The sequence below is a fragment of the Oryza sativa genome, chromosome 3 (genome assembly GCF_034140825.1).
Source record: "Oryza sativa Japonica Group chromosome 3, ASM3414082v1".
Taxonomy (NCBI): Eukaryota; Viridiplantae; Streptophyta; class Magnoliopsida; order Poales; family Poaceae; genus Oryza; species Oryza sativa.
The window spans coordinates 185,865-208,293 of NC_089037.1; the positions used below are offsets into that span (position 1 = coordinate 185,865).

At 41.1% G+C, this 22,429-nt stretch overlaps 2 protein-coding genes and 1 long non-coding RNA gene across 3 annotated transcripts; 2 read left to right on the forward strand and 1 right to left on the reverse strand.

The window, feature by feature from the left end:
- Positions 1 to 381: 381 nt before the first annotated feature.
- Positions 382 to 1,434, reverse strand: LOC4331298 (expansin-B8-like). The gene has a single exon (NM_001423892.1). It carries the CDS (start codon positions 1,366 to 1,368, stop codon positions 538 to 540), a length of 831 nt encoding a protein of 276 aa, NP_001410821.1. The 5' UTR covers positions 1,369 to 1,434; the 3' UTR covers positions 382 to 537.
- Positions 1,435 to 3,913: 2,479 nt separating this feature from the next.
- Positions 3,914 to 7,743, forward strand: LOC4331299 (uncharacterized). Its single transcript, XR_003241353.2, has 3 exons — positions 3,914 to 4,416; positions 7,171 to 7,565; positions 7,648 to 7,743. It is a non-coding gene; the product is annotated as an uncharacterized lncRNA (long non-coding RNA).
- Positions 7,744 to 10,718: 2,975 nt separating this feature from the next.
- Positions 10,719 to 12,496, forward strand: LOC4331300 (expansin-B7-like). Its single transcript, NM_001423893.1, has 3 exons — positions 10,719 to 11,224; positions 11,448 to 11,632; positions 11,957 to 12,496. The coding sequence occupies exons 1-3, from the start codon at positions 10,781 to 10,783 to the stop codon at positions 12,309 to 12,311; spliced, it is 984 nt and encodes a 327-aa protein (NP_001410822.1). The 5' UTR covers positions 10,719 to 10,780; the 3' UTR covers positions 12,312 to 12,496.
- The last annotated feature ends 9,933 nt before the right edge of the window (positions 12,497 to 22,429 follow it).

Below are 22,429 nucleotides of genomic sequence, written 5' to 3' on the forward strand. Positions count from 1 at the left end.
CTTCTGCATTCCATTCAAAACCTCCTTTCTTGAGCAATTCGGTTTTCGCTGACCCTATATATCCACCTCATTAATTTGCGGATCGGAATACTAGTTGAAGAGACGAATTAGCGGATGAGAGGGCTAAGTCGGAAGAATCATCAACAGATCGAGGGAGTTGCCACCAGCAAGTAGGGAGCGCGCGCGTACTTTCTGGCGCGCACCCATGCATGCTGCTATTGCTAGCGTCCAGCGGGAGCACAACTCAAAACAGAGAGGACGATCGATCGATCGATCGACATTACACACAGTGCATGCATATATATATATATATATATATATATATATATATATATATATATATATATATATATATATATATATATATATGTGAACTAGTAATTACTAGTCCATGCATGCATATGCATATGTATTTTAGTACTTAATTATATATGATGATATCGGAATTAATAACATATATATATATATATATAAGGGTAGAATATAATAACAAGAAGGAATAATTAGGGAAGAATTAATGGGTATAGGAGTAGCTAGCTAGGAGGAGTACTGGACGAAGGAACGGTAGAAGGTGTTGGGCGTCCAGTTGAGGGGGATGACGTCGGGTGCCACCAACGTCTTGCCGGAGTCGCTCCGGATGCGGATGGAGAATGGCGCCCGCAGGCGGTGGTTGGAGTCCAGCCTCCACACCGACCCCCACGACTCCCGCATCGGCGTCCACCTTCCTCCTCCGGCGCCGGCCTCCTTGAGGTCCACCTGCGCCACGTCTCCGTCGCCGTTCTCGTACTCCACCAGCACCGCCAGGTACACGGGGCTGGACCCTTCCTCCACGTGGAATCCCACCTTGAGGCCCGGGAACTCGCACGGCACGCGCGCGAACTGCACGTCGATGATCCCCGCGCGGCGGAGGTCGTCGGCGCGGCCGGGCTTGGCGAGGCGGCCGAAGGCGATGCCGCTGAGGTCGAAGTGGTACTGGGAGAGGGGGAAGTAGTTCATGTCGGTGATGGCGACGGTCTGGGCGTTGCCGGAGCAGGCGGGGTTTCGATTGCACCTGACGCGGTAGCAGGAGCCGCAGCCCTTGCCGCCCTTGTACAGCGGCTGGTTCCCGCACGACGTCATCCCCATGAACGGGTACTGGTTCACCTTCTTGAACCCGCACGCCCCGCCGTTGTCCGCCGCCCCGGCGCCGTTCGGCTGCCCGTACCACGTCGCCTTCGCGTTCCCCCACGCCGCCGCACCACCGATGGCCTCGCTCTCGTTGTACCACCGACCTTCACCCTGCACCGCGCTGCTGCCTTTGCACCCCTGCACCACCACTAATACTAGCAGCAGGTAGTACACTACTACTCCTACATCACCGCTAACCATTTCGATACTTGTGCTTACAGCTTGTTGCTGCCTACCGGCCGGGGAGGAGAGCAACGAATTGAAAGTACCCCTCCTCTAGCTATTAGGAGTATATATGGAGCTAGCGATCACTCAACTATGTATAATTAACAACTCCGGCCAGCATCTAGCTAGTACAGTTGTTAGGTACAGTACAGTAGTGAGTTGCAGCAAAGCAGAAACCAGATCGATCAGCTGCAGCATGGTAGGTTGCACAGATCGAGGCCGAGAACGTGCCACCTTGTTGGGCTGCACATGGCTAGCCTAACCTGCCCTCATCTCTCTGCCTACCTTCCCTCCCTCCCTTTTCTTTTTCTCTCTTTTAATTTACCATCGATTCCCTCTTTTCTTTTTATTTTTATATGAAATATGAAATGTGGCCATGCATGCATTCACACCTTTTATTTCTTTATATATTTAACCCAGGCACCGCGCGAATCAAATCATAGATTCGATCGATCGTCATGCATATATAGCATTAGTTTATCAACTACTTTCTCTGTACTAATAATTACTTATCGTTTTCGATTAAGAAACGCTCTAAAAAATCTTTAACGATTATTTTCTATTATAACATATTTCAAAAATATATGATTTTATTCAAATATCTTATACTCTTGTTGTTTGTAACACAGATATTTAAGAAATTATTCATAGAAAAAAAATAAAATTCGACACTTCAAAACGATAAAACGAAAAGTATTATTCATACTGCCCGGAATTTCGCCTACTATACCTAGCTAATCAACCATAAGCACTACATAATTATCAGATATTGAGATCTACTCTAATCCAGGAGGATCATGCAGGCATACCACATAATTAATTTGTCCTGGGCTCTTGGCCCACGTTACCTAGTTCTTCTACTATACAGATAGTCCAATTTGGCTCCCTCAACTGGTAGTCCAATTTGATTCTTATTATTGTTCAACGTTACACCGGGTATCTTAACCACTCCAATTATTAAAACCGTGTAAAACAACAACCTCAACTGTTTTGAGGATGATTTCACTGACGTGACATCCACGTAGCAACCCAATCATCAAAGGAAATAAAAATAGGCGTGGGCCTACAAGTAAGTGAGAAAAAAAATATGGGAGGGCATTTGTCAATGCTCACTTCTCCCCTCCCCATCTTTCCCTAGCCGCGACGTGGTTGAGCTCGGGTCCGACATTGGCGGCTCACCTTGGCTTGCTCCTAGCCTCCTCGAGCTCGAGTCCGACACCGACGGCCTCACCTTGGCCTACTCCCTGCCTCCTCAAGCTTGGGTCCGGCACTAAGGTGCCGATTCAACCAAAGAAACATATTCAAAATAGCTAAGGGAGCTGGTACCGTAAACAAAAACTGCCTTTAAAATAGCTAAGGGAGTAGTTTAGTACCGGTTTTAATAGTTGAAAGGGTTGATATATTCGTTTTTACGGTTGATGGATACGGATGGGATTCAGCTAATAGTTTGTTAGGGATTTAAATCGGACTTCTGTGACTGTCATGCATAATGCCTCGGCCCATATGGTAAGCAAATCCCGACGCAAGGAAGTCGGAGTACGAAACTCCGATTGGCGCTTTTTTTTTTGTGTGGCCGACCCGTTTATCGCTTATGATATTATACGTGACCATTACTTTGACATTGATTTTCCGCAGGCCTATGGAAAACGAAAAATGCATCACCCTTCAGTTCTTTTTTTGGAATCACAGAAAAAATAAAAAAAATACAGATCAATCAAAATCGACTTTGTTTATTGTTCAGGCTTATATAAAAAAAAGGCAAAAACGGCGGATTGAATTCGGATATTAACCGCCTCATCGGTCATCCACTCTGCCTAATAAGTTAAAAATGTTTATTAGGAAATAATAATTAACTTTAAGTAAAACTCTTGTATGTGTGCGCGCATATATTTGTTTTTAGTGACTTAAAAATCAATATCTCTAATAAAACTATGTTGAAAATATTTTAAAATTAATTTTGAAAATTCAAATGTTGGCTTTGACTTTGACTTGTTAGGCCTAACAACCGATGGAGCTCTAAAACTCCGACGAACCTTGGTCGTGATATTAATTTTTCCTGGTCTATCGCAAGAAACCCAATTTAAAACGAGCAAACGTACACATTTGTAATGATTGGTTCTAATGATGAGTAACTAGTTCCAATAACAAGGGGAAAGAATGTGTTTGTGGCTTAATGGGCTGGACGCACGCAAAAGGCAGGCCTAACACCTCGGCCCATCTTAGTGTCCGACGCCGACGGAGCCCTTGACGTTGCCGAGAGACTGCCTTGACGTTGATCCCCTCCACCTTGATTTTTCTGCAGGATTATATTATTGGTTTTTGCTATACATCACCAGCGTGTTTTTTTTCCCAAATCGCACTAGAAATCCTAGCCTTTGGATGGACATCAAGATTTGTATAACGTTATCGGGCCCGCAGCCTTTGTCGGGTTAGGATCCGTTTTGGGTCGACCCGCTTTCGACCAAACCTGATCCAAATACGATTTCGCGATATTTCCGACACAGGGCGGGGATTTTTTTTTATTTCAAACAGTGCTACCCACTCTCAGCGCCACACCTCGATGTCGTCAAGGCGAGGGGGAGAATCAGGCGGCGGCGATTCTCCTCGCCGGCGGGAGGAGGCCAAGAGCACGACTCCTCGGCTGTAGCCAGGCTCAGCCGGTGGGCGCAGTGCGGCGCCCTCCGCTGAGATGTCATCGAGGGGATGGGGCGAATCTGGCGGCGGCGATCCGCCTCGGCTGCAGGGGGATTCCAGCTCGCGTAGCAAGGCTAAAAGCCGGACAACATCGCTGCAGCCAGGCTCAGTCAGCGAGCATGTTGCGGCGTCCTCCGCCGCCGCCGTGGAGACAGGCTTGGAGTTCGGCAAGGTTGACGGCGAGGCGCACGCACCCGCTCCCCTGCACTTGGCAAGGCACCAACAGTTGTTCTGTGTTCATCAAGCAATGATGCGCTGAATCGCAGGGCAGTTGCTGGTGGTCTTGATTTGGATCCAAAAAGGTCAGGCGTCGAGATCCAAAAAAGCAAGGTGAGCATGTGTTCTTTCGTATGTGTTTTGCCGCTGATTTGCTGATTCAATCTTATTGCCCTTCTTCTTGATTTGTGTATTTGTTTAATGTATTAATGCTCCAAAAAAACAGGTTGGGGGGGTGGTGGGGGGGGGGGTAGATCTGTTGGTTGGGAATGGATTTTTTTTGTTTTACACGAAGGCTGTGTGTATGTTGGTTGACACTGGGGACAAGATCTTGTGATGGCAGTTCTGTTTTTAGGATTATTTTCATGATTTGACTTTGTTAGGTTATCAGGTGTTGACAACATCTTCTTTGGAGCGTCAGTATTTTCTACGTAGCTCAGTTCTTAATCATGTATAAATGCATTTCAGTATTAATTTAGTTTCTTATTGCAGTCCTGAAAATTGTCAGTGGGTATTTAAGCACCAGTACCAGAGGTTTTAGAGCAACAACATTTTTAGATCAGATTGGAGTTACAATTTAACGGGAGTTCCATGAATGTGAATAGTTTTTGTAGGCAAGAATCTAATTATTAGTAATACTACATTGTCTTTTCGGTTACATGTGTATTTAAAATTTTCAAAAAGAACACTTTATGGCTATAAAGGAAACTAAAATAAATCCTTATCTACTAAGCATGTTCTGTAATAATTGATTTTATCAACTCTTGCCAGAAAAGGATGTTCTGTTTTGCAGTAGTTTTGTTAGCTAATTTAATTTCCTTTGTAGTTTTGTTAGCAACAGTGGATGCCTGCTCCTTGTCTTCCTGATCCTTTTCTTTTCCAGAGACTCTTGTCCAAATTTTTTTAACTCTCCTCTTTTGGATTTTGTGGAGCATGAGAACTAGAATTAAGATCCAGATTTTCTTTTCTGCTCAACCTGAATACATTTGTTCCTTATTTGCATCCTCTTCCCACAACCCATTTTGCCGAGGACTTTTTCTTTGTATTGTTCAGGGGGGATGTGGGTTACATGCACGTACAATTTTGTATAAAGAGTTTATTAGTTTAGTTTTATCTTTACTAGCTGGAATATATTGAAATGAAATCTGTCTAGTTCTAAATTTGGCCTAGTGTAGTTGTAGAGGGTAATTCCTATGAGGAATTAGGTATGCCCCACAAGGAGGTTGGTATTGTCCTGGTGGTGGCATGTAGCCTTGTGGAGGGCACTGTTGGTTAGGAGGATACCCATTGTTGCTCTCACCATGCATGTCCTTGCTTGCAAAGTAATATATTAGTTTTGTCAGCCATTAGTTAGATAAAAGGTATATAGTTTTAACTAAATTTGGTAAAACTAAAATATTTCTGTTGGGTGATCACTAGTGTGCATTAGTTCTGTACTAGTTAGGTAAAAGGTATGATTGCATTTAACAAACATAGTTTTGTAAGAAAAGAGATTAGTTTTGTTTGCTATTAGAATTCATAGTTTTGTTAGTTCAGTCAGAAATACTTTAACCTCTACTTTCAAGTTCTGTCAGAAATACAACAATTAGTAGTTTTGTTAGCCATTAGAATTCCTAGTTTTGCTAGTTCAGTCAGAAATACTTTAATCTCTACTTTCAAGTTTTGTCAGAAATATTGCAATTAGTAGTTTTGTTTGCCATTAGAATTCCTAGTTTTGTTGGTTCAGTCAGACATACTTTAACCTCTACTTTCAAGTTCTGTCAGAAATACAGCAATTAGTAGTTTTGTTAGCCATTAGAATTCCTAGTTTTGCTAGTTCAATCAGAAATACTTTAACCTCTACTTTCAAGTTTTGTCAGAAATATTGCAATTAGTAGTTTTGTTTGCCATTAGAATTCCTAGTTTTGTTAGTTCAAAATGGGTATTAGTTCTGCTTTGTCAGCAATTAGTTTTGCGGGGTTCTTCTGCTTGCTTCTTTTATCTATCTTGTTGGACTACGCACATAGTTAGATGGCTGAAATGGCATTTGGTTAGCTTTGTCTTGATCCCTTCTTTGTTAGAAAAGACATGTTTCTACACATCTATAGTGATTTATGTATGCGCACTATAGGTCTGTTCTGTAATTTTAATATTCTCACTGATATACTGACAGCTAGAACCTCTCTTTTTTTTCAGCAAATAATCAATCTGCAATGGGGGGTAGGGGGGTCAATGATGTGTTCAGCTATAACTTTGCTATTCACATATATACTACTTCTGTGAGCTACAAGTTTTGTTATCTACTAGTTTTTTTCATTTTCGTTAAATGCACTTAGTTTTGTCTACCTCTAACAATGTTTAGTTTTGTCCGCTCCTGATAATACCATTTTTTTGACCAAATCAGTTAGACAGTCTTGAAAACTAGCTATGTATGTATGTACTAAAATGAGTAGTTTTGTAAGCAAACTTCAATCATGTAGAGTAAATTTCAGTGTAAAAGCTTGTGTTATCTGAAATACTAGGTGTCAAGGCCTCCATGGGTGCATTTTTAAGATTATCCTTGTTGATCATAGATGATGTTTTCATTTTCTGGACATCATTAGCGCATCAATTCCATTTTTTTCTCCTTTTCTGGTTTATGGGCATGGCATCAATTGGCTCTGTTCTTATGCCCTATTATGATAAAAAATTAAGATGTTGTGCACCAATATATCTATTTGTTTGACTCTCCTTCTTCTCCTCCATCTTCGGCGTGATCTCCATGCTTTTAATGACACATAGTTTTGTTAGTTTTGACTTCTGCTAATTTTTGAAATCACAAGTTGTGCTCTCTGTAGAACTGTACTCTGCTAGTGATGTGTAAACTGAGTTCTTGCAATTTTTTGATAGGGAACGGGTGAAATTGAGTTGCCAATTTTTGGACTGAAGAAGTAGTCTCATTTTGTGGACAATTTTTTTGCTGAGAGCCCATGTTTGCAGAATGAAGGGGTCCTACCAGAGCAATGGCTCCTAGGGCGCCTAATGATGTGTTGTGATGCAGGTTTAGTGATTCTGTTTAGTGCAAAGTTCAGTAAATTTTTCAGACATGGATGTGATGGCAAAGTTCAAGTGGTTTTGTTTAGTGCAAAGTTTAGTAAATATTTCAGCAAATATCATCTCCCAAAAAATGTTCAATTAAGTAATTAACTGCATGTTTTTTGCTCGGTTCAAACGCTAAGCATTTTTTGTCATTTAGGTAAAAGGTGATAACATGACCTCATGATTTCTTCAACTAATCGAAGAAGGTAGGCACACCAAGTGTTCTTTTTTTCCACCCAATCTGCATGCTCCAAGACTAACAGAAAGCTATTTTTTGTTAATCTGCAGAATCCCATGCTCCACTACTATTCATCCACATGTAAAATTACATTGAATTTCCAACAATCAGGCACAACCAAGTGGCGAATTCAGTTTGCATGAAAACTACGTCCCTGAGTTGACGAGGAGTGATTTTTTTTCTCTATAGCCTATGGGCCAAATGCTAGCCCACAATACTAAACAAAACAGGTCAAAATGCTAACCCACAGAACAAAATGGGCCAAATGGTAGCCCACAGAACAAAACGGGTTCTATCGCAAAAAAAAAAGAACAAAAAAACGGGTCCAGGAGGGAGATCCGATCCACCTGGCAAAGTGCGAGGATGGCAAGATCCATGTGGCATGTGCGCTCGCATCGCTGGTGAGGATTTCCATCGGACGGACAGAAAATCTAGTGCGTTTATAAATTTTTTCACTAGGGTGACACATAGACAGTCCCTATATTATTTCATTAAAGAAAACAAAACGACCAATTAATTGGTGGATTCGGAGATTAAAACTCCAACGAACCTAGCTATATACGATCGAAAAGGGAAAATACAATTAAATTACCTTTCTAAACTTTTATGGTATTACTATGATTTACCCCCTCAATTTCGATACGCGATGTTCTGCACGCTCAAAAATCATCAAATCGGATGGATTACCTCTAGTTGATTTCAACACAATTTCAATCCGATATCTAACACACATGTCTTCTTCCTTAACCTCCCCCCCTCCCCCCGCATGAAGTTGAATCAAACTACTACATCTCAATCTTCCCCGTTGATAACCACCACCATAAGCGCAGTTGGCGCCGGTAGGCTCTCCCTGCCACTGTCCTCTACGAGCTTGCCCACTCTAGCTACCGATGTGCTCATGAGCTCGCCAACGCTGTCTTCGTGTCAGATCCATAATTTGAGTGGATTGAGTGGATCCATAATAAAATAGAGGCTAATGTAAATAATAAGATTATTTGAGTGGATTGTATATATGCATATATAATTAATCTTTTAATAAAACTAGATGAAACTTCGTGTGTTGCTCCTCTAGTTGATTTCAACACAATTTCAATCCGATATCTGACACACATGTCTTCTTCCTTAACCTCCCCCCCTCTCCCCGCATGAAGTTGGATCAAACCACTACATCTCAATCTTCCCCGTTGATAACCACCACCATAAGCGCAGTTGGCGCCGATAGGCTCTCCCTGCCACTGTCCTCTACGAGCTTGCCCACTCTAGCTACCGATGTGCTCATGAGCTCGCTAACGCCGTCTTCGTATCAGATCCATAATTTGAGTGGATTAAGTGGATCCATAATAAAATAGAGGCTAATGTAAATAATAAGATTATTTGAGTGGATTGTATATATGCATATATAATTAATATTTTAATAAAACTAGATGAAACTTCGCGTGTTGCTCGGGAGTTCTGTATAATAATAATAATATAAACAACATGTAAGATAATATAGATATATAGGATAAAATCATTTATGCATGCCACACTTTCAGCTGGCTGCTGGCAGGCCTCTAGCTGTCTGTAGAAACTTCAATTTTCTTTGCAATAAGGAAACTAAATAATTAAATATTTGCTGTTGCTGTCTCTTGTTGAGTTCCCTTGTAGGTTTTTATTTCACGGGTCGGTATGATGCAAGTCCGAGGCGTATATATTATTCCATTTCACGGGTAACCTGGCTTCTTCTAACCACCATCCATCTACTGATTCATTTCCTTTTGTTTATGATTTTCTTCCCTGACCTGTTTGTTACTTTTGTCCAAAGCTGGCGCTGTATATACGTGCACACAAGCATTGCTAGCTTGTAAGACAAAACCTGTGATCCATGCTTGACTCTGCACGTGATATATAAACTTGATTGATCGATTGATTGTTTCCGTCCAATAGCAACTTAGTAACACTGACTTGCAGCTACACTCATAGGATGCCACTTGATCCTACTACAGACAATCTCATATATATGGCGGCTCAATTTGCTACGTGTAAGCTAATACCTTTCAATTTAATTTCTTACAAAAAATAACTCATGACTAAGCTGGCCTTAATTAATTGGGAGATTAGCCTTAACTTATTTGTAGACAAGATTTGGTGTGGATGTATTTCATACCTATCTTTATATCTCTTGGAATATTTTCGTGAATGTTGTGAACTTGGTGTATGCACAATCACACACCTTGCCATCTAATTATTACTTCTTCAATCTTAAAACATAACAATTTCTAGCTACTATGTAGCTATATTTTAGGAAGGGTGCAGCATGCATATGTAATGAAAAGTTTACGTTTGCTGAATTTACTAGTATCAAATTAAAGTTAATTACACACATCACATTGCCAATATATATGGTGAATCGTTATTAGCTTAATAAGCAACCCAGCCTCAATATGGTGAACATTTGTTGTTAAAAAAAGTACCACCACATTGATCTTTATGTCATGTAGTCTAACAAACAGTTACATAACTAAATTGTAACATGATAATTTAACTCGGCTCTTTTCAGAATATTTACCGGATTGTTGAAATAGTTTATTTGGTCTACATTTTGAAAAATACATTGTGTTAAAAGAGTTTTTTCTATTGTATTGCTTGGACTACTTATTTTAGGTTACTTATTATATTTATTTAACAAAATACTTAATTTACTATGATAAGCACGTCAATAATCAGTAACAACAATCTGCTCCATAATATGTGAAACTAAGCTAAATAAATGGTAGTGAGGTGATCACCCCTTGAGAGGAAAAATTAAATTAGCAATTAAAAAAGTGGGGATCGGAGGGTGGGGATACGCATGGTGGATGGTAGTGCTAACTGGTAGCGATGGATGGACATGTATGCAGGGAGGTCAGATAGAGTAGTACAGTACACAAGAGCATATCGATCATATGATGAGTCGCTCCAGCCACATGTGAACCCGGCCGGCCGGCCTGCAATCTAGCCATCTGTTATCTATCCATGCATCGATGTATGTATGTATGTATGATGAGCAAAACAGCTAGCTAGATGTTTGCATCAACCATATATTTGTCATGGTCCTTGGTGGAAGTAGCTATAAATACGGCCGATGGAGGAGGGCACAAAAGGGGCAGTAGCAAGCAAGCAAAGCTAATATACATAAATTGATCCAGGGATCGATCGAAATTAATGGCGGGCAGGAGCAGGAGGAGGTCGTTTTGGTCCGTGGGCGTTGCGGCTGCTCTGCTTTGTCTGCTGGCCGCCCATGGCTGCAGCGCCAAGCATCACAAGCCCAAGCCTACTCCCGGTGGCATCAGTGGCAATGCTTCTTCTTCCTCCTCCAATTCCAGCACCCCCAGTATTCCTCCTCCTGTTGCCCCTACTCCTACTGCTCCTACTCCTCCTATTCCCAGCCCCGGAACTGGAAGCAGCAACGGCAGCAGTGGCGGTGGCGGCGGCGGGTGGCTGAACGCCCGTGCGACCTGGTACGGCGCTCCCAACGGCGCTGGGCCGGACGACAACGGCGGCGCGTGTGGGTTCAAGAATGTGAACCTGCCGCCCTTCTCGGCCATGACTTCCTGCGGAAATGAGCCTCTCTTCAAGGACGGCAAGGGATGCGGCTCCTGCTACCAGGTACGTACAGTACACAATTAATCTCGATCGATCTATCTTCTTGTCTGAATTATATATATTCATTCATTCATTCTCAGCCAGCCAATTCAAATAATTCTCTTCTCATCGATGGATGCGGTAGCTAGCTCTAGTGTGCAGGTCGATGAGCCCGTGACACATATGTACTGATCGATGCATGGACTGAGTGGCTGTAAATTAAATTAAATGGATGGATGTGATGCAGATCCGATGCGTGGGGCACCCAGCCTGCTCGGGGCTCCCGGAGACGGTGATCATCACGGACATGAACTACTACCCAGTGTCGCTGTACCACTTCGACCTCAGCGGCACGGCGTTCGGCGCCATGGCCAAGGACAACCGCAACGACGAGCTCCGCCACGCCGGCATCATCGACATCCAGTTCAGGAGGTACCATCTAACCGCAATAACCAACTTAACTGCATGCCCTCCCTGGTCGGGACTCGGGACCCGACCCACCCCACTAGTACTTAATTTTCTTTACTGTAACGAACAACGAAGACATGCTCTCTGCTGGGGCCCACAACAAACAACCAACCACTACCACTAACTTTCTCTTTGCACTTTTGCACCTAAAAGGCTTTAGTTCTCAACTTTTAATTTTTTCCGTTCAAATTTATTTAACTTTTAGCTAGCTATTGGTATTGCAAATTAATTAACTGAAAATCGATCGAAAGAGAAGTAAGTAAAACAAATAGCGAAATGAAAATGCAGGGTGCCTTGTCAGTATCCAGGGCTGACGGTGACGTTCCACGTGGAGCAAGGGTCGAACCCGGTGTACATGGCGATACTGGTGGAGTACGAGAACGGGGACGGGGACGTGGTGCAGGTGGACCTGATGGAGTCGCGCTACAGCACCGGGGGCGTGGATGGGACGCCGACGGGGGTGTGGACGCCGATGAGGGAGTCGTGGGGATCGATATGGAGGCTGGACACCAACCACCCGCTGCAGGGGCCCTTCTCCCTCCGCATCACCAACGAGTCCGGCAAGACCCTCATCGCCGATCAGGTCATCCCCGCCGACTGGCAGCCCAACACCGTCTACAGCTCCATCGTCCAGTTCGACTAGCTAATTACTACTACTCCACTCCTTGCCATTAATTAGTATATACTCCATTATTTGCCATTTGCACATCATCGAGACGTCGCTTGTGACGTCCGTTTCAGTGCGTATATGCATGTTGTACTCCTCCTTACTTGATTACATGTATGCATGCAAATTAATGAATCAATCAATGGTCGGATTTTCTATATATATAACTACTACGGTAATACTATACACATGCACTCTCCAGCTAGCTGCTTCTTGTTGCATCGATATATCGGTTGATCTGGGCTTAATTTCAATTATATATATGTATATTCGTCGTCTCTGTCGTCGTACTACACATGCATGCATGTATCCCTCACTTGAGAACCCATGCATCCATCGTACGTGTGCGTTAATTTGATCCATCTATAATATACGTCCGCACGTACTTTCATATATAGCTTTCAATATTAACAATAAGCCCGGCCGCAGCATGCAGGGCACAGATGAAACTAATATATATATATAGGCCATCTTTGTTTAGACTTATAAGCCAACTTATAAGTCGAAAAGTCTAAGCCAAAACAAACAAGCAGCTTTTTTATTTAGCTTTTTTGAAGCCATAAGCCACTCTAACACTATTAAGCCAAAAGCTAGGTTGGAGAAGCTTTTTTGGCTTATATGAGATAGATGTATGACTCCACCACTAAACTTAGGACATTAAATCCACTGGCTTATAAATCATATAAGCCAATAAGTTGACTTAAAAGTCTAGACCAATAAGCCTAAGTCTAAACAAAGAGGGCCATATTCTAGTAGTACTACTAAGTAGTAGCTGAGTTATAAGAGCACCCGCAATGATAAAGTAAGGTGATCTCTATAAAACATATACATCTCAGCAATAGACTAGATTAATAGTAAACCACATTAATAGTATGTCTACATGGGTATCTATAGCTCTCTCATCCATTGCCTCGTTTTTCTCTATAGACTATCTACAGGTTAGTAGATAGTTTTACTCTCTCTTCATTTAATCTCTTTCAAGTAGTAAAATATGCTGACATGATCTCTTGTAGAGAGCCTATAGATAATTATTGCGGGTGCCCTAACGAACATATACATATATATTCGATCGATCTTGTCACTTTCAACCCGTGGAACCTGCAAATCAATCACAAGAGCTGCTTTTGCTTTGGTCTTTTTCTCTCCATTGCATGCTCGAGATCGATCTGTATCTGTTGTGTGGTGGACCCATGCCATGCATGCATGCATCAATATAATCCGTCCATAGCTAGCTAGCATGCATGCGTTCACGGGCTTTTGGCCTTTCTTCTCTCCCTCCAACTAGCTAGCTACCGCCCATATGCATGCTGCTGCTGCTAGTGGCCATATATATCCCGGCTTGTGACTTTGTGAGCCCCGGCCCCATATATCCGTTTCGATTCTTCATCACGCACCACCAACGACTCATCAGCAACCACCTCACCATGGCCATGATATAGTTAATTACGTACAATGTACTTCCTCCGTTTCACAATATAAATCATTCTAGCATTTCTCACATTCATATTGATTTTAGTGAATATATATATATATATATATATATATATATATATATATATATATATATATATATATATATATATATATATATATATTCATTAACATCAATATGAATGTGGGAAATGCTAGAATGACTTACATTGTGAAACGGAGGGAGTATATATATGTTGCCAGTAATTAAGAACTAAGATCGATGGATATAACACAATTAAATCGCTTTACCATTTTAAAGATAAGTCCTACAGTACAATTCCGATAAGCTTTTCTTTAAAACGAACCGCAGGACTCCATGGTGCCTGAGCTCCAAGGTATGAAACACATAAATTCTCTTAAATTTTTAAAAAAATTCAAATGGTGAGTATATACCTAGACATAAGAATTTGATTCATACCTATACCTAGCAACAAACTCAACTTTATTTCACAATTCATTATTAAATACCTAACTAATTATATGTTTGGATGTTATATACCTAGAACCAAAATCTAACAAAAAGATGTTTAAACTCAGTTCAAACTTATTTGAACTTGTTAGTAAAGAAGTTAATGTTCATACCTAAACATTTTAAAAAAAATTCAGACTAATTCAAATTGGGTATATACTCAATTTGATTGGAGCCCAGACACCATGGAGCCTCAATTATTTATTTTTTCCCTATATATCCCATAGCAACAATCTTGTATTATACAGGGAAAAAATAAATAACGGAGCACCACGTGCTGACAAATCCTACATAAATACTCCCTCCGTTTCAAAATATTTGACACCGTTGACTTTTTAAGTACGTATTTGACCATTCGTATTATTCAAAAAATTTAAGTAATTATTTATTCTTTTCATATCATTTGATTTATTGTTAAATATACTTTCATGTACACATATAGTTTTATATATTTCACAAATTTTTTTAATAAGATGAACGGTTAAGCATGTGCTAAAAAGTCAACGGTGTCAAATATTTTGAAACGGAGGGAGTATGAAAAAGCTTCAAAACCGACTGCCGTTATACGTAACCGGTCACCATCAAGGCGTCAACACTCAGAGTACAAACACATTGTCCTACAACAACATCTGTAGCAGAGAACCATGCAAGTATAAACTCCTAGCCATCCACACCAATAAATTACGGGTTATCGAGGAAGAGGACGAGAGAGAGAAGAGAATACACTTGTCCTTTGCGTGAACGCATTAGAGACTTCCAAGAGCACCGTACCAACGAAGCTCAAATTGAATGGAAGTAGGAAAAATGGGACCTCCCAAACAACTTGTCCTGTAATTAAGGTCGATCACGACGCCAAAAAAACGTCGCCGCCACCCGTCCAAATTAAAGAATCATAGAACTGATTTTCACTTGAAGGGTAGTCTTGCTCAAGAGAAAGAGGAAGATGTCTCGATAATGCTCCCAAAGATAACCCCATCGCCTAAAAATTAACATTGCCATTAACAGACCAAAAGACTCCTCCTCCCACCAAATTAAAGCACAGACCAATATAGGCATGTGTGAAGCTATAACAAGCCCTCAAATTAATTAGTCACAATAACATATTGCGTTGCCAACATACATATATCATCACAACGTAACTATAAAATACTCCCTCCATTTATTTTAAAACACTTTGATTTTTTTAAGTCAAATTTCTATAAGTTTGATCAAGTTTATAGAATAATGCAACGACTTTTATAATACCAAATTAGTTTTATTAAACCTACTAATATATTTTAACACTGTGTGTTTGGTGTTGAAAAATACCGTTAAGTTTTTCTATAAATTCGGTGAAACTTAAATAATTTTAATTTAAAAAGTTAAAATGTCTTACATTATAATATCAAGTGAGCCGTAGTTTGGAAACCTAACTAATATTATGATAGAGTCCTACACGTACGACTCCAGACCCGCATCCGACAATGCCTCATCTACTAATGGTGTGCCTCAGGGGGCGGACCCAGGGGGTGTGCCGGGTATGCACCGGCACACAAAAAAACTAAAAACTTATAGTATATAGCATGTATTAGTTTGGGGCAAAAGTTTGAATGAGCCAGCCCATCATAGATGCCTGTGTGATGTGTTGTGCGCTTTGCATCGTGCAAGTTCCCCGCTTCACCTCGCATTCGCGTATCCACTTGGCATCGTGGGAAAGGTAGCTAGGGTCAGGGCATCAGGCGTTCTTGTACTAGAAAAACAAGTGAACATGCTCTGTTTTGAGGGAAAAGAAAGACACCTACATACTTATCTACTAGCTACTAGTCTACTACTTGTACTAGAAAAAAAATATACCTTCATCCTAAAATAAGTGCATCCGTAAATATATAAGTGCACCATGTTACCACTGAGTTTTGATGTTATATATATTTGATATTTTTTATATAGGACTTAACGGTTAAAGTTTACACTTAACGGCCTTCAACAACAAAAAAAAAACATATATTTTTGCTAGTTAATTATAAACAGGAGCCCGCCCGGTAAGCTATATATATATCTGGATATAGCAACCAACAACTTATATATATATATATATGTATATATATATATATATGTATATATATATATATATATATATATATATATATATATATATAGGAAAATGATTATATACACTCAGGAGTATGTACACCCGGTTCCATCTGCCGTCCATTATATATATAGAGAGAGAGATCATGTGTGTAGTTTCTATGATCGATCTATTGAGTATATACTAGTATAGGTTAATTCGGAAAAGCTAGTTGGCGCGCGCGCGCCGGCGGCGCGCGTTTTAGGCCCAGAAGGCCCAGCGCCGGCGCGCGCGCCATTCTGCTGTTCTGCACGCTTTTTTTTTTCTTCGTTTTTTCCCTTTTTTTCCTCACTTTTTTTTCTGATTTTTTTTATCTTTTAGCATGTTTTGAGTTTGAAAGTTTTTAAATTTCGAGTTGAAAATTTTCAAATCTGGATTTGAAAGTTTTCGAATCTCGATTTGAAAATTTTCAAAATTTTCAAATCTGGATTTGAAAGTTTTCGAATCTTGATTTGAAAATTTTCAAATCTCAAGTTGAAAGTTTTCAATTTTTTTTCAAATCTGGACTTGAAAGTTTTTGAATCTCAATTCTCGAGTTGAAAGTTTTTCAAATCTGAGTTGAAAGTTTTCAAATCTCAAGTTGAAAGTTTTCAAATCTGGATTTGAAAGTTTTCGAATCTCGAGTTGAAAGTTTTCAAATCTCAAATTGAAAGTTTTCAAATTTTTTCAAATCTGGACTTGAAAGTTTTTGAATCTTGATTCTCGAGTTGAAAGTTTTCAAATCGGAGTTGAAAGTTTTCAAATCTTAAGTGGAAAGTTTTCAAATCTAAGTTGAAAGTTTTCAAATCTCAAGTTGAAAGTTTTCAAATCTTAGTTGAAGGTTTTTAAAATTTGACTTTAAAATTAAAAACTTATATAGAAAGTTTTCAAATCTAACTTCAAAAAATTTCAATATGTTAGTAAAAAGATCTCCCAAAAAAATTTTCAAATATTTTCTTAATTACTATCATTAGTGTTAAGTATATTAACTAATATACGTAATTAAGACTAAAGGAATGAAGTGCTCGGCAGGTTCTTTTCCCGGCGCGCACGCGCGCGCTAGCCATCCCCAGGTTAATTGCACTTTTAATCTGAAAGTTTAATGAAGCTCACGGCCGGCGGCCGCTAGAGGGAGTAGCAGCCCAACTACGAGATGAAAATACACGCATGGCTGGCCCAGATCGAGTGGGAAATAGTTAGTGTGGGCCGGTTGTATAGCTTTGCTACCAGTGCCCTAAGTAAGGAGTAAGTTCACTTGAGGTCCCTTAACTTGTAACTTATTCCCCTAAGTAAAGTAAATGGAAAAAGTCCACTTTGACTCCCTTAAAAGTATGTCAAATCTAATTCATACCTTAACCAGAAAACCAGGTAAAACGACTCCCTAATTATTAAAACCGGTTTAATTTAACTCACTCAGCGGTTTTAGAAGACGGTTTTACTGATGTGGCGCTTTGGCTTGGTCTGATCGGCTAACTCAGCTTGTGGGACCCACACGTCAATGTCACGTTTTCCTCAAATCTCTTTCATTTCTCTTACCCCCCTCCCTCCCCCCCCCCTCTCTTTTCTCCAGGACGCTGTAGTGGGCGGTGGCTGGCGACGAGAGGAGCCAGCGGCTGTCTTCGGCTTCGATGTCTTCTCTGCGCCCGTGTCGCGGCCATTGGCGGAGTACGCCGGGCGCCGCCACACGGGACGGCGTGTCCGTGAACATCGCGCCGCCAACGCCGCCTGCACGACCGTTGAGACCAGCCACAACGCGTCCACGCCGACCAGCTGCGCCACGCTCGACGCCTGCCCGAGCGCACACCACAGGCCGCTCATCGCCGGGAAGCAGCGCATTCGCTCTCCGCCGCCAATCCGGCCCCCGCTCCCCGCGTTCGGGCCGGAGCTCCAGCCCCCACTCCACCCCGAGACCACGCCGCCGTCTCGTCGCTCCGCCTCATGGGTCATGGCCAGGTCGCCGCCGCTCCGCTGGAGGCCGGTCCGCCGCCGCGCGTCGCGGGGTCGCCCAGCCGCGGCTCCGCCTGGGCAGTCACCGCGGCTGCGCAGAACCCCGTGATGGCGACGCTTGGGTGGAGGGCGCATACCAGCACAAACAAGGATTCATCCTCCATCATCCACTCCAATCCAACTAATGCCTGCAACTACATCACCTAATCTTCTCCAATTTCTTCTTGTTGTTGTTGTTGTTGCAATTTACTGACTGATGAAGAACGAAGATGCTTGCTTGGCTACTGCTAGTCTACGTTCGTTGCAGAGAAAGCAAGCAAGGAAAATAACAAGTGAGGAAAGGAGCAAAGCAGACAAAAGAAACAGATCGATCAATGCGATGCTATTGCTATCTCTCTCTATTCTTCTACTCCTGCTTGAGCTGTCGCGGAGCAAGAGGCGCCAGCACGGTGGTGTGGTCCTCGGGACCGCCGCGGCCGCCACCCACCTCACCTTCGTCGCCGCGGCTGCCGCCCACCTCGCCGCCCACGACGCGGAGAGGGGACAAGGAGCAGCGGCTGGGAGGTGGTAGGGGTGATGGAGCAGGCGATATGGGCGAGGAGAAGGACTGTCGCGCACGGGCACATGAGCATCCGTCACCGGCCGGGTTCCCGCAGCGGGGAGAAGAGCATCGATGGCGTCCTTGAAGGTATTCATGAACGGCGGTGGTTTGTGGTGCCGTTCGGAGGCAGAGGGGAAATTTTCGGCCTTGAGAAAAAGAGGGAAAAAAAGAGAAAAGAAAGTGAGAAAGAAAATGTGACATTGACATGTGGGTCCCATGTGCTGAGTCAGCCAGTTGGACCGAGTCAAAGCTCCATGTCAGCAAAACCATCTCTAAAACCGCTGAGGGAGTTAAATTGTACCGGTTTTAATAGTTGGAGGAGTCATCCTACCCGGTTTTCTGGTTAAGGGGTATGAATTAGATTCGGCGTACTTTTAAGGGAGTCAATGTGGACTTTTTCCTAAAGTAAAGTGGTACTGGGCTGGTCCTCTTCTTTTCCTTCAGTTCATTACTTATCCCCCAACTGTAGCCCCAGATTGACTCATAGTCATATCTGGCCCTGAACCCAAAAATCAGATATAGAACATACTAAGGGTGTGTTTAGTTCACGTCAAAATTGAAAGTTTGGTTGAAATTGAAATGATGTGATGGAAAAGTTGAAAGTTTGTGTGTGTAGAAAAATTTTGATGTGATAGAAAAGTTAGAAGCTAGTTTGAAGAAAAATTTTGGAACTAAACTCGGCCTAAAAGTATTAAAACCAAATCAATTTATGTATCTCAGCGGTTTGGATGACAACTTTATCGTACGTGGCTGTCTATGTGGAATTTCAGTTTTTAAAAATAAACAAAAACAGTGCAGCAGCAACAAACATACGTGCGTATATATACATGCTCAATATGTGTTTGGAACTCTCTATACATCCTTGGACAGAATTTTTTTATGACCAAATCACACAGAATTTTTAGCCCTTGGATTGAAAACGAACGGTAAACCATACTCGTATAAGGGTACTAGCGTATAGTACCCATTAATCAAGTTGCATTGATGGGTAGATAAGAAATTCCCTCAATGTACGGACTGCATGCGGACAATCAGCTTCAATTCGATCAGTACTACTTATGTAGTGTTGTACGTACGTACGCTCAGCGCCTCAGCAGGCCAAGAAAATTGAAGGGGCTTCCTCATCAAACACGTACATACGGCACATGACAAAAACATTTGCTGGACTTGTAGCAAAGTAAATTTCCAGATAGCATTACGAATAACGACGATGATTATATATATGTGTGTGTTAATTACTCTAGTACAATGTGTATGTGGATGCGTATGCGTACGTACATACTTGTCCCTATATAGCTAGTTGATTAATAACCGTACGTGAAATCAGGTCAGTTGACTCAGTTTCAGTTTCATTAAGTGTACGTATACTGAGTTACGACCTACACCCTCCGTCGCGCAACAATATTTTTTTTTCTAACTTTAAACGTTTATCTTATCTGGTTTTTTTTAAAAAAATTAAAAACATAAGTCACCACTAAAGGATTATTCATGTACAATAAAAAAAGGATTATTCATGTTTTATCTTTTAATAATAAAAAAATATTAATCATAAAAAAATTTTAAATAAAATGGACGATCAAAGTTAGACACGAAAACTCATGGCTGCGCTTAAAATGGGATAGAAGGAGTACTAGCTAGTACGCGAGTACTCATCTATCATATACATATTCAAATATCAATTTCGATCGATTAATTAAATTCCCACAAGTAGCTAATTATTATTTGTATGTACAATTAATTAGGATACTGTTTGTACGCATGCATGCATCTAGTTAAATTCTGGGCATTTATATTTAACTAGGAATATCTATATCTCTATAGTAATCCATATGTACCCAAAAAAAAAGTCCAACCATAGCTTCCCAAGGTAAATACAAGGTAAGAGACAAATGACCAAAATGCCTCTAATTAATAGTAAAGTTATATTGATTGCTGGGTAGGTGAGGGGTAATAAAGAGATAAAACTTCTTGATTTGCTGACCGATAGTAGGTAAGAAGGTAGAAGTTTGTTTATTTTGGACAAATTTTAAATTCTAGAAGTTTGTTTATTTTATAATTGAGGGAGTAGTCATGAGGGGCCGGGTGAGGCTAGGCATATATATTACGCATTGTGTTAGAGATAAGTTTTCGTTAATAACTCTACCAAAGAATATGTGTAACCCTATTATGTAGGAAAGCGATTAGAAATTAGGTACTGATCTTTTAGTATTGATAACTCTCGATTTGGCAGAAACTTGACACACACGATTTGGATTTCGATCAACACAATCCGAACCCTTCAATCGCAATATCACATCTCCTCTTGTTATCAACTGTGTGCTGTCCGATCGACCTCGCCGGGAAGGCATATTCCTACACGCGAATCAAAAAATACAAGCAAGAATAAGATAGATTGCAACTACTCAATATACAAATAAATGAGTAACATCTCAAAGTTGAGGTTTCACAAACCGAACTAGCAGCAAAATTGCAATGACAAAAATAATGTAAGCAAAATCCAATCTTTGGGCTTAGCTCAAGATACAATTACAAGACCAAAGGCGCAAATTAGACTCAGATTAGATGAAGCATGTTCTTGCTTTGTAGATTCTTGATAGATCGGTAGAAATTTTAATGTGGGACCAAAACCATATGAAAATAGATTTCATAAGCTTTCCAACAAGTACTTATGAGTCTCGAGATTCCTTCTAAATCAGCGGCTAGATCTGTTTGAAGTTGATACTTTCAGAATACCCGAATCTGAATCCGAAACATATAGAACTTCATATCTTACTTTCTATAGACCAAAAGTGACGTGTTAATTAATGTTACAATAGGCTTGGTGAAGGTCTTGGTTTGGTCCCCAATAAAAATTTATTTGAGCATCCATGTATTCCTTGCGCTTGATCTTTTTTCCTTCACCCAAGTAACTCTGCAAGAACACACAAAACTCATAGCACAACAATATTTGTTTAAATATATAATAGACAAATCTCACATAGAAGACATGCATATTTAGTTTATAAATATATAAGGTAGTCATGGTCATATCCGATCTAGTGATGTCCTCGTTAGAAAGTGACTAAGGAATACGTACTATGGTATATCAATAACTATTTTGAATGACATAGTATATGGATTTCCTAACGTTCATTGGACATATATATATATTTTTTGGAAGGATTTCATGCGGATTCTCTATCATCATATCCGCATTAAGATTCGTGCCGGTAGGTTCCTTCTCCTCTAGCTCCGGCGCACCGGTGGTGATTTGTGCCACAGTACTCCTTCTCCAGCTCTAGACAACCGACGATGACTTGACTAGTCAAGATCGATTTAGGGCTTGGAGTTGGAGTGTCGGGTGGAAAGGGGATGGGGAGAGGCCAGGTGCTGGAGGAAGCGATGGAGCGTCGTCTTGTACGGGAGAAGGGGATGTACGTACAGGGAGAAAATTGCATTAATCTTGACGTGATATATCTGAGCCGTCGTCTAAAATTGAATTCTAGCAAATGTTTGGCGGGTAGTTGTGGAGTACTCCC